General features: G+C 38.8%; 1 protein-coding gene across 1 annotated transcript in view; it reads left to right on the top strand.

Annotated features, from left to right (window-relative positions):
- The window catches only part of Asxl3 (ASXL transcriptional regulator 3), a 97,037-nt gene extending 83,322 nt beyond the window's left edge, over nucleotides 1-13,715 (top strand). The window contains exons 9-10 of the mRNA XM_070029361.1: nucleotides 2,287-4,246; nucleotides 7,004-13,715. Of these exons, the coding sequence (XP_069885462.1) occupies nucleotides 2,287-4,246; nucleotides 7,004-10,729 (5,686 nt within the window). The 3' untranslated portion in view covers nucleotides 10,730-13,715. The remainder of the gene's footprint in view (nucleotides 1-2,286; nucleotides 4,247-7,003) is intronic.
- The last annotated feature ends 3,674 nt before the right edge of the window (nucleotides 13,716-17,389 follow it).

Below are 17,389 nucleotides of genomic sequence, written 5' to 3'. Positions count from 1 at the left end.
ATACTGACAGTAACTCCAGGTCCTCCATAATAGAGAAATTTGGCTTTAACCCCCACCCCACCCCATCCCCTGCTTCTGGCTAAGATTTAAACAGTGTTGTTTTGTGTTAAAGGTGGAGACGTGGGTGCAGATATCAAAACTTTGTGCTTTGGAACCTCGTTTTACAAAATTTCTACTGTCAAGGGGAAAACACTTTGCCAGGAGGCACACTCAGATCTCCTCAGGGAATGTAGTCTGACATTGAAGGGATTACATTCTCAGAATGTAAGCTCCTCCCTAGCATTATTCCTGAGGGTGCTCGATCAGGATTCCTGGACACAAACATATATTTAGGTTAAATTGAATAGAGCTAGTTAGTATATTTTCTTTTAAAAACTGAAAAATTATGCAGGCTTATTATCTGCATTCACATAGAATCACTACAAACTTATCAAAATCCGTGTTAGAAATGGTAAAGCTACAGAGGAAATTTCTGAACCCATCAAGATGTAATTATTGAGAATCTGTAGGAGATGAACCCAGGAGTCTACATTTTAGATACTTTTTCCAACCCAAACTGAAAGGAGGACAAGGCTGAAGACCGCTAGGTGGCCCTTCTTCCTTGGTCGGGAAAGCCAATATTGGGAGCAGTGTTTTTATTTATTTGATATTATTGTTAGCCAAACAATAGAACTTCTGCTTCTCATGGCTAGATTTCTATACCTAGATAGGGATAAAATTAGTGTCAGTTTTATCTCTCCTGACCCAGTCCCCAGACCTCATTCGAGTTTATCACATTGCTTTATCTGTAAATTGTTCTTTCTCTCTCACTATAATATAGTTACTTTGGATTTTGAATGTAGGGAACATTGAAAAGAAAGAAATAATTCATGGAAGCATCACTTTGTATAATCTCAGAACCTTCAGAATTTTAGGGACAGCAATAAACAGTCAAAAAGTGTGGCTAATTTTATTTCCTTTTTGTTTTAAGGATTTTTCTTAAGTAAAAGGTTGAAGTGGATTTAACTGAGATCTTTTCTGTATCAATGCTCTTATAGCTGTATTTCTTTCTTTGGAAAATGTTTAGTGTTTGTCAATGCATGTGTCCTAATATGACTTCATTTAGAACAGCACACTTCTCTGCCATCTGATGCTGATACTGCAAGTCAATGTGACAAAAGCAAAACAAAACAAAAAAAAATAAACAACTGCGATTTACAGTATACTTGGTTAAAATTCTGTTTAGCTTGGCCTGACAACATAACACTAGGCTAGATTATGTCTTGAATTTTCTCTACTGTCTTGCATGCAATATTTTTACAGTGAAAGATCTATTTAAATAAATCTGAAAGTCTTGATTTAAACAAATTTAAGCATGTAGAGAAACTTGGATGCCCCCAAATATGTCTTAGTGTCCTTTATTAGAATTTCATATTGTGTTGTTTGACACGATGCCAAAATAAGATGATAAACTAAGCTCAAGAGGATAAATAGTGTAACTTTTGCTTATCTATAGAATCTAGACCTCAAAAAATATGTCATACTTGTTGAAAGGGAATTTTGAAGATGGTGGTGGGTGAATATTATAAGTACGCCTCATGTTTGCTTGAAATCATTACAGTAAAACCCACCAAAACATCTTAACAAGATGGAAAGGGCCAAAGGGAAAAGGTACTATAGATTGGGTGAATTTGTCAAATTTCATTATATTCATTTCACAAATATCACAAATAAAAAATCTCTGTACTGTTAATTTATGCTTAAAAATAAGGTGGATGAGAAATATTACTTAGGTTGACTTAAGAGAACCAATCTTTAGAAGTCATTTCAGTTTCAGCATTGGATATGTTTCCTTCATCTTTCTTTGATTTATATTTGCCTCTGTTGTATACTCTAAAGTTGACTTAATTTTCTGTTTGAAGAGCATTTTCTACTTTCTGATTTAAAAAAATTAAGTCATATTTTCTATTGCCTTTTGAGTTATATTTTCTAATATCCTATTACTTGTAACTTTCATATACCTTTTATTAATACTTGGTGTGGTTCATATCTCCTTTACAAATAATAATCTGTGACTTTCTTAATAAGAAGTAGACTATTTTTTGAGTTAGAACTATAAAATCAGTAGAGAAACTACATATCAACTACAAACTGCAAATTTTCATAATTTAATCATGCTATGTAGTGATCAGAAGATTAATTAGTTATCTTTATTTTTTATTAAATACTATCTTTGTGAGAGATTCCAGTTGTGCCTTTCTTCTTTTCTGGTTGAACAACAATTTGACACTCTTAATTTCTCTTCAGATTGGGCATGTCAAGAGAGGAGTCTATGAAGCTGACTTCTGGACCACACAGTGATGGAGGTGAAGGGAATTCCACCTGTGAGACCACTGGCCCTTCAGAGTCTTCTGTACTGAACCCCATGGAAGAACAGCCATCCAAAAGCATGAAGAGTTCTGCATCCTCCGAGCCTGATTTCTGTGCTACACTTTGTCCTATGGTAGAGGTTCCAGCTAAAGATGTCATGGCAGAGTTAGAATCAGAAGATATCTTGATCCCTGAGGAGTCTGTGATTCAGGAGGAAATCGCAGAAGAGGTAGAGACTAGCATCTGTGAGTGCCAAGAAGAAAATCATAAGACAATAACTGAGTTTACTGAGGAATCTGAAAGTCCAGCCACTTCTTATGAAGAGCCCCAAATAGCAGCTCCTGAAGACAACTTGGAATCTTGTGTTATAATGAATGATGTTTTAGAAACCTTGCCTCATATTGAAGTTAAGATTGAAGAAAAATCAGAATGTCTTCAGGAAGAAATGTCAGTTGTTATTGATCAACTGGAAGTCTGTGACTCTCTGGTTCCTTCTACTTCATCTGTGACTCATGTCAGTGATGCAGAACAGAAAGAACCAGAAACTGCACTAGAGACCAATACTCTAAAAATAAAACCAGGGTCATCTTCTCTAGAAAGCCAGTTTCCAATTGAAGGAGTTGCTGTAGAAATGGAGTTACAGAGTGATCCTGATGAGCAGCTTTCTGAAAAGGTTTGTATCTCTGAAACTTCCTTTTCTTCAGAAAGCCCAGAGGGAGCATGTACCAGCCTTCCATCTCCAGGTGGGGAAGCCCAGTCCATGTCTGAAGAATCATGTACGCAAGCCTCTCTCGAAACAACATTTTGCTCTGAGGTGTCCAGCACTGAAAATACAGACAAATATAACCAGAGGAATCCCACTGATGAAAGGCTTCATGCATCTTTAATGTCAGAAATATCTCCAGTATCCACTTCACCTGAAATATCAGAAGCATCTCTGATGTCCAACTTACCATTAACATCAGAAGCGTCACCAGTATCTAACCTGCCTTTAACATCAGACACATCGCCAATGTCTGATTTGCCTTTGACATCAGAAACATCTTCAGTGTCTTCCATGCTTCTCAACTCTGAGACTACTTTTGTATCCAGTTTTTCAATTCCTACAGAGACTTCCCCCGTTTCTAATTCTTCCATGAGCGAAAGAATGATGCATCAACAGAGAAAGTCACCTTCCATATCTGAGGAAGCTCTTTCCCCACAGAAAGATGAAACTTCTGCCCCTGTCAGCTCTCCAGGAGAGAGCCTCATCTCCCAGCAGAGGCCTCTATCCAACACTCCTGAACCCATCAAAATAGGTTCTTCTTCCATTACTCCTGATGCATTTCCAGCTGAAGAATTGCACAACAAAACCCCATGTCAGCAGCCTTGTAAATCTCATGTTGAAATTGAGAAGCCTTACCCTTCTTCAATCCCAGAACTTCCTCCTACAGAAATGATGAAAGTTAAAAATCATACTGTCCTTCAAAGAACAGAAAAGAAAGGAATTTCCTCACCGTTGGAATTATCTGTCTTTTCTGAAGAGCCAGAGACTAAAGGAAATGAACTTCCATCGGTCAAGTTCCAGGATAAGCAGTATATCCCATCTGTTGATAAGGCTTCATTTGCAGAAGGCTCAAGAAATAAAATCCATAAGCAAGGAAGCACACAGAATCGGTTAGAGACTTCACATCCTTCCAAGTCATCGGAACCCTCCAAGTCACCTGATGGGATAAGAAATGAAAGCAGAGAATCAGAGATATCGAAGAGGAAAACTGCAGAGCAGCATAGCTTTGGAATCTGTAAGGAAAAGAGAGCCAGAATAGAAGATGATCAGCCAGTGCGGAACCTTCCAAACAGCAGCCCAGCCGAGAAAGAGCAGCCTCCAAGAGAGGAACCCAGGGTTCCCCCTCTCAAGGTACAGTACTATTAGCAGTAGTAATTAGTTTAATAATAATGAAACAAGGCAACTCCATGGATAGGCTTTTCCTATTCAGAAAGTTATCGTCGAAGAATAATATTTTATTTTCTTCTTCCAAGCTTACTTATCTATCATTTTATAGTTGTATCCTCCTACGACCCAATCTAATTATATATGTTACTTTTAAAATACATACATTGAGAGGTTTAGAGATATGCATATAATTGGGTATCAGTATTTAAAGGGGGGAAAAAACTGGGGAGAGAGACCTATAAACCACCAAAAAACTTGGAGATTCTAAGGGGCAGATCGTGATCTACATCACCTTGGAAAACTGAGATAAAATAATTCAGAGGATTATAAAATGTAGTAGGATTATAAAATGTAGACAAAAGCCAGAAACCAGCTCTAGGAAATGAAGGTGAAATATACCTATATTTATATTATACATACATTATATTATATATGTACACATTATATATTATATATTAAACTTTTATTAATTTTTCCAAAAGTTACTAAAGACCATTTTCACCTAATAGAGAGGTCCTGGCTTGTGGTAAAGTCTCATTAAATATGTATTAAATAAATGATTGAAAGTCACCTTATGAAATCTGAGGGAAAGTGCTATAGATAAATTATATATATACATATATATGTAGATATATCTTATTTTTAATTCCCAAGATAATAATGAAGTCTTTAAATCCACAAAATTAAAAGCCTTATGGACAAACATTTCAAAAAACAAATCTTTTATATAAATATGATCTGTTTGAATAAACTGTAAATTAAAGTTAAATAAAGAAACTTTCATTTAATTAATTTTTTTCTACTCTGATGTTTATTTGGTGCTTTTATCTAAGCTCTTTGCATTTGTAAGCATAAAAAGTGGATCATTTTACCATTACAAGATTTGTCCAAATTATAAATACTTCAAGATTTTAAAAATAACTTTCTCTTTATTTTGTACTTTTATATCAATGTCATAGGTGATTCATTATCTCTACAAGGTTGACTTTTAAGAATGTCACTATTAGTTATTCTATTTAAAACAGCTGCTGTTGAGAAAGTCAGCATATAAAAGGATGAACAATCTACTTCAACTTAACACATACATTTTACTTTCTGAAACATAGAAAAATACAAACATCCATCCCAGAGGAAGTGTTTTAAAGAAGATCAGCCTGATTGGTGGTAAAGATTTGTTTTCAAAGTGATAAGACCTTTTGCAACTAGACTACATTGAAATTAAAGAGACAGATACTAAGTAGACATTGGATGTTTCCCTTAAGCTCCTGGTTAAAGAGATTTATATTTAATTTTAATGTGTTTTATTTTCTTCGACAATGGGAATTTTTTTAAGGAAAAATAGAATCTTCTTGCCAAATTCACATCCTCCTAGCTATAGATTAAAGGTTAAGCTTCAGAAACTTTTGGAAAATAAGAAAAAGGTTGCTCAGAAAGATAAGCTCATCTGTCTGGTGTCCAAAACCTAATTCTAGATGGAAGTAAATGCTATAGTATGTGTCAAGTGGTAATAGTCTAAGTATGTATATGTGTCTCATGAATTTGCTGACAGAATGAATCTCTTTCCTATCATATGTAGGTGACCAGTATAGATTATGATGTATACAGAATTCAAGGCTAGTGGAATATCAGTATCAAGTGAAACTGCCCGACCCATATTTAATTTGAAGAACAAAAAACTCAGATTTACCCTTGCTTTTATGAAAATATAATGATAATATAACCCCCTTAGAAAGCAGTGCCCTTTCACGAATATAGCCTCATTCTATCTTTATAATAGCTCTATTGAAGGAAATAGACCATAAATAACTCATTTCATTTTACAACTGAGTTACAAGAATAGTGTGCTCCTTATACATGTACAAACTAGCATGTTAGTTGGTATGGGAACTGAGACAACTATATAATCCTTGGCTCCTAGAGTTCCTGGAAACTGAAGCATGCAGGCAACTTGCCTAGGACCACATAGAATCTGTTTTCAAAGCCAGAATGAGAATTGTGGTCTTATATTCCTTTGGCTAGTGCTTTTTCTTTGGGTCAAATTAAGATAGATAAATTCAAACAGAATAAGCATCCCAGTTTTGTGTGTGTGTGTGTGTGTGTGTGTGTGTGTGTGTGTGTGTGTGTGTGTGTGTGTGTGTTTCCATTTCATTAAGGAGGCTATTTTAAACAGCTATATCTTTAAATATGTTTGACTAGCCTCATTTTTAAAAAAGCATGCATTGCCAGGTGCCAGTGGCTCATGCCTCTAATCCTAGCTATTCAGGAGGCTGAGATCTGAGGATCACATTTCAAAGCCAGCCCAGGCAGAAAAGTCCATGAGACTCTGATCTCCAATAAACCACTAGAAAACTGGAAGTGGCACTGTGGCTCAAGAGGTAGAGTGCTCACCTTGAGGTGAAGAGCTTAGGGACAGTGCCCAGGCCCAGAGTTCAAGCCCCACGATCAACAAAAAAAAGCATGGGTTTTATTCTCATTTTTATGACATTTAAGGAAACATAGTACTTCCTGGCTGAATAAAATTAGTGGTTGAGGTTTCTAGAGATTAAAAGGTTCACTTAACTTCATACTATACCTATTATTAATCTTAAATGCCCTGTGAGGGGTTGAGGCATAGTTCATTCCAATTACAAGAGAAAACAGCATCTTCTACCACCTTTTTACTTCCTTTTCATGGGTCATGTTCATGGAAACACTTAATCTTTCCATTCTTACCTCTTTCAGATCCAACTTTCCAAAATTGGACCACCGTTTATTATCAAGAGCCAACCAGTCTCCAAAGCAGAGTCTCGAGCATCCACTAGCACATCTGTCAGTGGAGGAAGGAACACAGGAGCCAGAACCCTCGCTGATATCAAAGCCAGGGCCCAACAAGCCCGGGCCCAGCGCGAGGCTGCTGCAGCTGCTGCAGTAGCAGCTGCGGCCAGCATTGTCTCCGGAGCCATGGGAAGCCCAGGAGAAGGCAGCAAAGCAAGAACCCTGGCCCATATCAAAGAGCAGACCAAGGCTAAGCTCTTTGCCAAGCATCAAGCTCGAGCCCATCTTTTCCCGACCACTAAAGAGACCCGGTTGCCTCCACTTAGCTCCAAGGAAGGACCTCCAAATTTGGAAGTCACTTCTAACCCTGAAACAAAAATGGAAGGCTCCACTGGTGTCATTATTGTCAATCCAAACTGCAGATCTCCTAGCAACAAGTCGACACACCTTCGGGAGATCCCCACTGTATTACAGCAGCCTCTTAACCCAACTCCACTTCCAGAAACTGCCACTGACTTATCTGTGCACAGTTCTGACGAAAACATCCCCATATCACATTTATCTGAGAAAATTGTTTCATCTACCTCTTCTGAAAATAGTAGTGTGCCCATACTTTTTAATAAAAATTCTGTCCCTGTGTCTGTCTGCAGCACTGCTATGTCAGGAACAATTAAAGAACATCCCTTTGTGAGTCCTGTTGACAAATCCTCTGTCTTAATGTCTGTTGACAGTGCAAACACAACCATTTCTGCTTGTAATATAAACATGTTAAAAACCATCCAGGGAACGGACACTTCATGCATAGCCATTATACCAAAATGTATTGACAGCACTTCCATTCCAGCCACAACAGAAGGTGCCGGTCTGTCAAGCTCCATGGATGATAAACCCATGCTTTTAGCAAGCAGCAACCCTACTAACTTAGTCTCCAGTCATTACACCTCTGTGCCAACTCCTTCCATTGGAAATACCTTGCCAAACCATCTCTCCACTAGTTCTGTCCTGATTCCCCCAACAGGAATTAACAACAGATTCCCTCCTGAGAAGTTAGCCATGCCTGGGAGTGAAGAACAGGCTACCATATCCATGGGAACCACTGTAAGAACCACCCTCAGCAGCAGTGATTCACTGGCGGTCACCGACCCGCTGGTTGCACACCCACCTGTTACAATGTTTACTGGAAATATGCTAACTATAAACTCTTACGATAGTCCTCCTAAGTTAAGTGCTGAGAGCATGGACAAAAATTCAGGGCCTCAAAATAGGGCAGACAACTCTGGAAAACCTCAACAGCCACCAGGGGGCTTTGCACCAGCAGCCATAAACAGATCCATACCTTGCAAAGTGATCGTTGACCACAGCACCACGCTGACCTCCAGTTTGTCTCTGACTGTCTCCGTTGAAAGTACCGAGGCCAGCTTGGACCTGCAGAGCAGGTCGGTGAGGACGGAAGTATCCATACAACCCATGGCATGTCCTCAGGTGTCCGTGATCAGCAGGCCTGAGCAGGTAACAAATGAAAGTGTTGATCCCACTTCTGCTTTCATTGGTGCTTCCACAGCCAAACAAGACTGTAAAACATTGCAGGGCTCCTGCCCCACTCTCCGAGAATTGCCCCTCGTCATTCCAGAGAAGTTGAATGAGGTGACGACTCCTAGTCACAGCTTTGCTGAGCAGGCACGAAACACTACCACTTTCAAGAGTGAAGCAGACACAACCTGTAGCAGTCAGTATAACCAGGGAAACCGGATTTGCTGGAATGAGGATGCGATGAGAAGCGCAGGACAGCCTCTGGTTGGTCACTCCAGCGCCAGTAAACAGAAAGAATATCCAGAGCAGAGCTGTCCAAAGGCAATCAAAGCTGAACACGCAAGCTATCCACACATGTCAGAACTTCACTCCAGGAGTCTCATAACCAGTGTCACTCTTCCTGTGAAATCCGAACCTCATGAAATGGAAAAGGGGTTCAGAATGGACACAGAAGACTTTCCCAGCCCCGAGCTGCCTCCTCCAGCTGCTGACGTGGCCGCTAGTGGACCACAAACACAGGCCCTGAAGGCTTCCACCTCGAGTCCCATGGAAGAGGTGATTTCCTTGGCCACAGACACCCTGAAAAGAGTGCCTAGTGCAGGAAGCTCAGGCTGCCGCCTGTCGTCTGTGGAGGCCAACAACCCCCTGGTGACACAGTTACTGCAGGGCAACCTGCCTTTGGAAAAAGTGTTGCCACAGCCCAGACTGGGAGCCAAGCTTGAAATCAACAGGCTTCCTTTACCCCTCCAGACTACCTCAGTGGGTAAAACAGCCCCGGAGAGGAACGTCATTGAAGCGCCATTGAACTCCCCAAATCCAGATGGTAAGGGCTACTTGGCCGGGACTCTTGCACCACTCCAAATGAGAAAGCGAGAAAACCATCCCAAAAAGAGAGTGGCCAGGACTGTGGGGGAACACACTCAAGTTAAATGTGAGCCAGGGAAGTTACTGGTGGACACTGATGTGAAAGGGGTGGCCTGTGTCCTGAACCCCAGCACCACTCCACTAGGTCACAGCCAGCCATTTAAACAAGAATGGATCAACAAGCACTCCGTGCAGAGCAGAATTGTCCACAGCCCTGAGGTCAAACAGCAAAAGCGGCTGCTCCCTGCATGTAGCTTCCAGCAGAACCTATTCCATGTTGACAAAAATGGCAGCTTCCACCCTGATGCCGGTACCTCACACAGGCAGCAGTTTTACCAAATGCCCATGGCTGCCAGGGGCCCCATTCCCACTGCAGCTCTATTACAGTCCTCTTCTAAGACTCCAGTGGGTTGTAATACATTTGCCTTCAATAGGCATCTTGAACAAAAGGGATTGGGAGAAGCTGGTCTTCCATCAGCATCTCACCAGCTAAGGCTAGCCAATATGCTATCACCCAATATGCCCACAAAAGAAGCTGAGGATGTGGGAGGGGCTGCACACGCAATGCCTAACAAAGCCCTAGTGCATCCTCCATTGCCACCACCCCCACCTCCTCCACCCCCACCCCCTCCACCCTTGGCCTTGCCCCCGCCTCCTCCACCTCCACCTCCACTACCTCCACCTCTCCCCAATGCTGAAGGCCCATCTGATCAAAAGCAACCTCCAGTTACCATGGAAACCACTAAGAGACTTAGTTGGCCACAGTCCACGGGCATATGTAGCAATATAAAATCAGAACCACTTTCTTTTGAGGAAGGTTTAAGCAGCAGCTGTGAACTGGGCATGAAACAAGTTTCCTATGACCAGAATGAAATGAAAGAACAGTTAAAAGCATTTGCGCTAAAAAATGCAGATTTCTCTTCCTATTTGCTTTCTGAGCCACAGAAGCCTTTCACCCAATTAGCTGCTCAGAAAATGCAGGTGCCACAGCCACAGCAGCTCTGTGGAAATTATCCAACAATACACTTTGGGAGCACAAGCTTCAAAAGGGCAGCGTCCGCAATTGAAAAGTCCATTGGGATTTTGGGAAGTGGCTCCAGTCCTGGCACAGCCCTGCCTGGTCCAAATGCTCAGATGCCCGTTCAGAACTTTGCGGACAGCAGCAATGCAGATGAGTTGGAACTGAAATGCTCTTGCCGGCTCAAAGCCATGATCGTGTGCAAAGGCTGTGGAGCCTTCTGCCATGATGACTGCATAGGTCCTTCAAAACTCTGTGTAGCTTGCCTGGTTGTACGGTAAGAGCTGAGTGAAAGGTGCAGTATCCCTTTTCAACTTGGAAAAGCCAAACAGCATCAACAACAGCAAATTGAAACTGCAGTGGCTTGTATGCTAATTTATTTTTTACTTTGGAACAGATTATCATTTCTTCTCTAGGCTATTATGTCCTTGCATTTCTCAGAAAGGGAGGAGATAGCCCATCTGAATGGCTCAACAGCATGTCCCTTTACATGTTTAGTTGCCATTCCAACCTTTGGAAAGTTTTTGTATATGGGTATACAGGTCACTGCCCCATTTCCTTTTTGCCTTTTTCTTGCCCAGGTGTAACTAGAAAAAGGACATTTTTAAACTGTCTAATCACCAGAACTGCAAGTGTAGAAAGAGAACAATAAAAATGACTAATGTTGATCACACATTTTTTTTTCTATAAATTTACCATCACGACAAGTGTTTTTTACAGTGACATTTCTTGGACCTGCCATGACTACAATGATTAAGTCCTATTTGGAATGGGGAATCTAAGTTAAGTGTGTGATTCCTTGTATTTACTCATATCATAAATGGTACATTAAAGGAGTTATGCCATCGATGAAACCAACTGTCCCTGTTCTCATTCCTCCCTTCTTAATATACTTTCTCAGAGACTGGCAGAAAAATCTGAATTTACCTTGGATTTTGTACACAGATTGTAGTGAAATGTGTCCTACATCTGAAATTGTATCATGGGCCTCGGAGAACCAATATTCTGGTTCCAGCCCTTAATCCCCAGATAGTATAAGAATCCTTGGCCAAAGAAGGACCATAAATCAATAAGATTTGGGAGCTTCATGGATGGCTTTGAAGAGCAAATATGAAAAAAAAATGCCCTGAAAGTAAAAGCAATCAAAATGTCATATGCATGCATAAATGGGTTGAGAATGTAAATATTAGACATTCTATTCAGTGCAATTCAATGACCACATATATAATTAAAGATTATTAATGATATCACTGCATCCTATCCTCTAGCATTTCAGGGGTCACCCATCTCTTTGCACTAGTGTCCCTGATGGCAAAAGGAACTGCAGAAGGCTTAAGCATGACAATTTTCTGAACCATGTCACATCCCTCCCAGCCCTGGATTCTCAGTCTGCATTACAGCCTTTCAAAATAGATGCATTATTGCATAATTTGCTTTGTGCCCCATATCTAGGTGCGAGGGGCAGGGTTGGAACTACTTTTGAAAAAGGGATACTGCATCTTTGGCATTTGTCTTCAGAGTGTATCCAGTAAAGTCCAAGCGTTGAGTAGTTGAGCAACATTCCATATGCTTGGGTCACCCTATTGCTAGTTCAGGAGGCTCTATTCCCAAAAAGAAGTTCAAAAGCACATACAAACCACACACACTGGGAAGATGAAAGCAAACAAAACCTCGCCCACTTAACTTCAGATTACAGAGCACGAAATATGGAGTGCCATTAACCCGCTGGTTGCTCATGGCCGTAGAACTTTTTAAAAGTGGGGAAAATCATCTACATCCAAGGTAAGATTAGCAGATAATTTCACATGGGATCACTTTAGTCAATGTAAACTTTTTGGCATTCCCTAAAAAGCTGTCTTTAAAAGTTAACAGGAATGAGCAAAAATTACATTCCTGACACCAACAAAAACACTTGGATGTTTTATCTTGGTAAATAACAAGCTATGGTGTATGTTTTTTTCTTTCCTATTTATTATTGTAATATTGCCAAACTTTTCTTTAATCGATAGAGATACCATTTTTATTTACAAATTGCAGATAGTGAAGATACTTTGTCTTAAGAAAGCAAAGCAAAGAAAGGCCTGCCTGGTCTTTGGCTATGACTTGGTGATTGAGTTCTTCTGTGTTTCACATTTAAATCAACAAAATTAATGACTGAGAAAGGTAGCAATGTACGTAACCAGCTCTTCCCAAGGAGTGAAATGTAAGTGCCCACGGACTCTTAGTTTAACTGAGCATCAGATTGTACATGGATGGTGTTTTTGTTTTTGTTTTTCATCAACGACGTCTTTATGATTGACTTGGCTCAGATTTCATCTTAAATTTTGAAGATCATGCTCTTATCTTCACAACACAATAGACACTTGCATGCCAACTTCTTCCAAATTCAACCAAATTCAATCGCTGCTATCCCATTGTCAGATACTGCCTACACCAGCAGATTGAAAACTATCACACAGTAACTGACACATGTTGGAAGAACAGTTGAGGCTGATGTGATATTGAGCTCACTGTCAGTTCCATCCCTGTTGAACACTGCCTGCAAAATGCTTACTGGGAATAACGAAAAGTGTCCTTCTGTATGTTTGGATTTTTTCACATGCTGAATTGGAGAACCAAGTGTTGATAGTGCATGGAGTCTATCACCCAAGTCCAAAGAACATCATTTTTCTGTCTCTTTGCTCTTTTCGGTGCCCTTTCAAAATCTGATTGTCCTCATATCATTATCCCAAAAAAATGAATATTCATCTTTGGGCTAAAACAAATAAAAGAAATTCCGAAGTAAATTGTGGGTCAGGTATTTTATAGGTGTTCATTCAATATTATATATAAATATATCAAAGCCAACATATTTGAACTAGATGAGTAGGTTCCTAGTTTCCTGATTTCTACATGTGTCTGCCTATGTGCAAATAGACTACGTTATTTAGTACATGATTATTGTGGTGTAAAGTGCAAATTTCAGTTGTAAGCATCTTGATGATGGGATACTCCTATACCCCTGGTCAGGATTAGAACTTGCACATGTAAACATTTTTTTCGTTTTGTTTTGTGTTTTTTAATCACAAAGGATTTATTTCCCCAAGTAGCACTTTTGGAACAGGGAAAGGAAAGATACTGCAAATCCCTAATCCCCCTTCTACATGATATGCATATTCCTGCCTGAGGTGTATAAAGACATTTAAGTAAGGAATGGGCATGTGAATAAGAGCATTCTGGTGCAAATTCATTTTCAAAAGGAAAATGTTTTCCTTCCCCAAAGCAAGAATAGCAGAAATGGTGGGGGAAACAGCATATATATATATATATATATATATATATATATATATAATATTTCCCTGCTAAGGTCTGCTTTGAAGAAGAAACTTGAAAACAAGCCTGTAAGGTTGAGCCCGGTTGCTATAAAGACTTTGAGGTGTTGTGTGTTTCTGGGATGAGCTGTAGAAATTATAGTTGACTTCTAGACCTTGGAAGATCTTAGCTCAAAGTAATATGCAGAAACAAGCTGTTTCCAATGGTGCTTTATAGTGAAGTTAAAAGTTAAGATAAAAGTTGCTGGAACCCCTTTCTTTGATTAATACTTGCATCATTGCAAAGGAGGAATTTGCTGTGGCCTCTGCTTTCGTACCTTCTCAATGGTATGGGTGAAGCCCTAGAGTTTTTGTTTTAAATTGTTGTGGATGTTTATGCTAAACCTTAGTATAGGGACTTGAATGCATTGGGGCTGTGGTGGTGAGGCCTGCTATTCTGCCTCAGGGACTGATTCCCTCTGAACAGAGTTCAAACTAGCTGTCCATCTGTGTTGCCCAGAACAATGTGAAGAGTCCTACAACAAGAAGTCATCAGACTGTCAGGGGCCCATGTAGCCAAAATGTTACTGATTATACAAATCCAGTTGTCTTCGGTCCTCATGCTTTTTCACAAAAAGCTTTTTTTAAAAAAAAACTATACAGGAGCTGCTTTTTTATTTTATAGCACATACTATTTTGCTTTGTACTCTAGTTGATAGTTGCAGAATAATTTAGACTATAGAGATATGTCTGTCATCCCTGTACTGTTCAAAGAAAGTGCTTTATCTGGTTGCCATTATTGTAAAGCTGTTTTTACCCCATTTGTTGCAAACCTAATCTCATGTATATTTTCGTTATGTTTTTGTAAATGTGTGTTTGTGTGCATTTATTTTTTTTTCTTTTCGGTCAGTATTCTGAATGTTTACATCTGTATGACATTAGCCATGTAATGCCTTTTTAAAGGCGGGATTACTCCTACAGTGTATCAGCAAAATGTGAAATCAACCCAAACATAACATGCCTGGCAAACACAGATTGAGGGCAAGGGCACTGAACATATGTAGGTATTTTATATCACCATACAGAAAAGTGAAACCCTCCTTCAGTCCTCTACCAAAGAATATATATTATTCCCATAGGAAAAAAAAACTCAGAAAGGTGTGTAAAATCCTCAGAAGGAGGAGTATTTAATTCAATAAGACTGAGACGATTTAATACTGTTATGCTTGCTTTGATACCTGACTAAATGTGACTGAATGCAACAAGAATTTACAAACTTTTTAGACAGTGTTTTGTTTAGAATTCAGGGATCATATATTCTTTAACGGTGCTGTTTGTTTGTTTTTATTTCTTCTTTTCTACAAAGGAAAAAAATAAGTATTGCCTACAAAAGTGACTGCTCACAATACCATAAGTTAAATGAAATGAAATGTTTTGTCACCATGTTTCTCTGTTTATCCCTTTCTCAAAGTAACAATTTGGGCTTCAATATACAAAGTATTCTGGAGAAAATAAAGAAATTAAACATGAAGTAATTGTCATTTTTAATTTTTCAGTGAAGTGTGGTTTAGATACATAATAATCCATTGAATATTTTATTAAAGGAAGACAGAGGAAAAGACCATGTACTGTTATATTAGCTTTCCTAAATCTGTCAGTATACGTTGTCAACTTGGTAAAAACTAAAGCGGAAACTTCATTAATATTAATAAGATCTGCTGTATTGACTTTATTCTTTCAAGCTATATTTAGATCCCTTGGTTTTATAAAGATCTTAATTCTTTTTTCTTTTTCCTTTTTTTTTTTGGTCAGTCATGTGGCTTGAACTCAGGGACTTGAGCTCAGCACTGTCACTTGACTCTTTTGCTCAAGGTTAACCCTCTACAACTTTGAGCCACAGCTGTACATCCAGTTTTGAATGGTTAATTGGAGATAAGAATCTCATGGGGACTTTTCTGCCCAGGCTGGCTTTGAACAACGGAACCTCTGATCTCAGGCTCCTGGGTAGGTTACAGGTGTGAGCTACCAGCACCACGCAAGATCTTAATTCTTTATACCAAAATAAAAAGCTTTCTGGTCAGACAAATTACTACTGCTTTATTTACTTGTATCTTTCAAAATGAATAGTACAGAAAATGATATTTTAAAAGGATTGGTCTGGTTAGTTTTTTCTTACTACATTAAATATTATAGCTCAAGTTATTTGAATAAAATGCCGTGAACCATCAGAACAACATTGTCTTGGTTATATTTTCATAGGTTAAACATATAACTATATCTTTTCTTTTTTTGGTAAGAAAAAACAGAAAACATTAAATGTAATTGGCAATTAAATCCCACAGTTTAACTGTTTTCATGTACGGGGAAGATGTTGTCTTTAGCCACCAGATGGCGAGAGAGGATGTTTACATTTAGAAGAGAGGGAAGGGAGGGAGAAAAAAGAAAAAGATGATTAGAAAGCCAAGTCTACCTTATTTAGGTAAGCCAGTGGAGAATCTCTATTTCTGGTTCTCAAATCATTGTCCCAACAATGATGATATTTCCATTTACGTGCTTTTTTTTGTTTATTCACCTGTTAAGGTACTTTCTTCATTTTATTTAGTGTTGCAGATACTTTTAGTATTTGCATTTCTCCACAGGCCGTATTGAGTGCAAAATCCAATTGGTAAAATTAAATAGTTCCTTGTTACTTAGCTGGTATTTGCTGAAAGTGACCTGAATGCTTTCTTTTATTTCTCATAAATTGGGTACAATTATGTAGTCCATATATAAACAACTTAGTACTGTACTGCATTAACGGGGTACATCTTTCATAGGATCTAACCTATTTAGAACAAGTGATTGATGTACTGATTCTTCAATTTACCCATCTTTCTTTGTAAACAAAGGTTTTATGGGATTTAGAAGTAACAAGAAAAAATGTGAGGACTTTATTTCATGAAGGATGGGCTTCTCTCAGCACAAATTAACTGACGAAAATGTTTCCAAATCCATCAAAGTAATTGGCTTCTGTGGTTGTTAGTCACTGAGACTTTAAATTTTCAATTACAAAAGCAGATATGGTCATCCACATTGACCAACAATAAAATGTTGGAATATCAAATATCATAGCTAATCCAAAGGTGTAAATTGAACAATAAAGCAAGTCCTGCAAACATTTTTTATTCAACTTGCCAATGCAATTAGTTACCACACACTCACTACTTGGGGAAAGATGACTTGATATGTAAAAACAAAAGCTGAATATTCTGCCATTTTATTCAAAATAATAAATTCTAAATTATGTAGCTATATGACACCTGACTGTAAGCAAAGCTGACTCTGAATATATTTAACAATCCTGTAAGATGTCCTTCAGCCCTAATGCATGCTGGATAAATCAAGAGATTTTCTTATTATAAGAATGGTGAAAAACACCTAGATAACAGCCTGTGACTGATCAAGCTCTCTGGGTTTCGTTTTTTATAAGATTTTTACTTAGTAACTCTTTACACTTACGGAGACATGTGGTTTTAAGGTACTTTCTTCAGCAAAAAAAAAATTAGCATTTGTAATCACATACTGCTTTTAAAGGATGCAACTTAACAGGTGGTTCAAAGTGTCTGCCAAGTATTGCTTCTTAGTCTCCTAATATTGCTGCCAGAAGACTGA

The sequence above is a fragment of the Dipodomys merriami genome, unplaced genomic scaffold (genome assembly GCF_024711535.1).
Source record: "Dipodomys merriami isolate MVZ:Mamm:240054 unplaced genomic scaffold, mDipMer1.0.p SCAF_2, whole genome shotgun sequence".
NCBI classification, from domain to species: Eukaryota; Metazoa; Chordata; class Mammalia; order Rodentia; family Heteromyidae; genus Dipodomys; species Dipodomys merriami.
The sequence above is the reverse complement of the archived record's forward strand: the minus strand, read 5'-3'. Positions and strand labels throughout refer to the sequence as shown.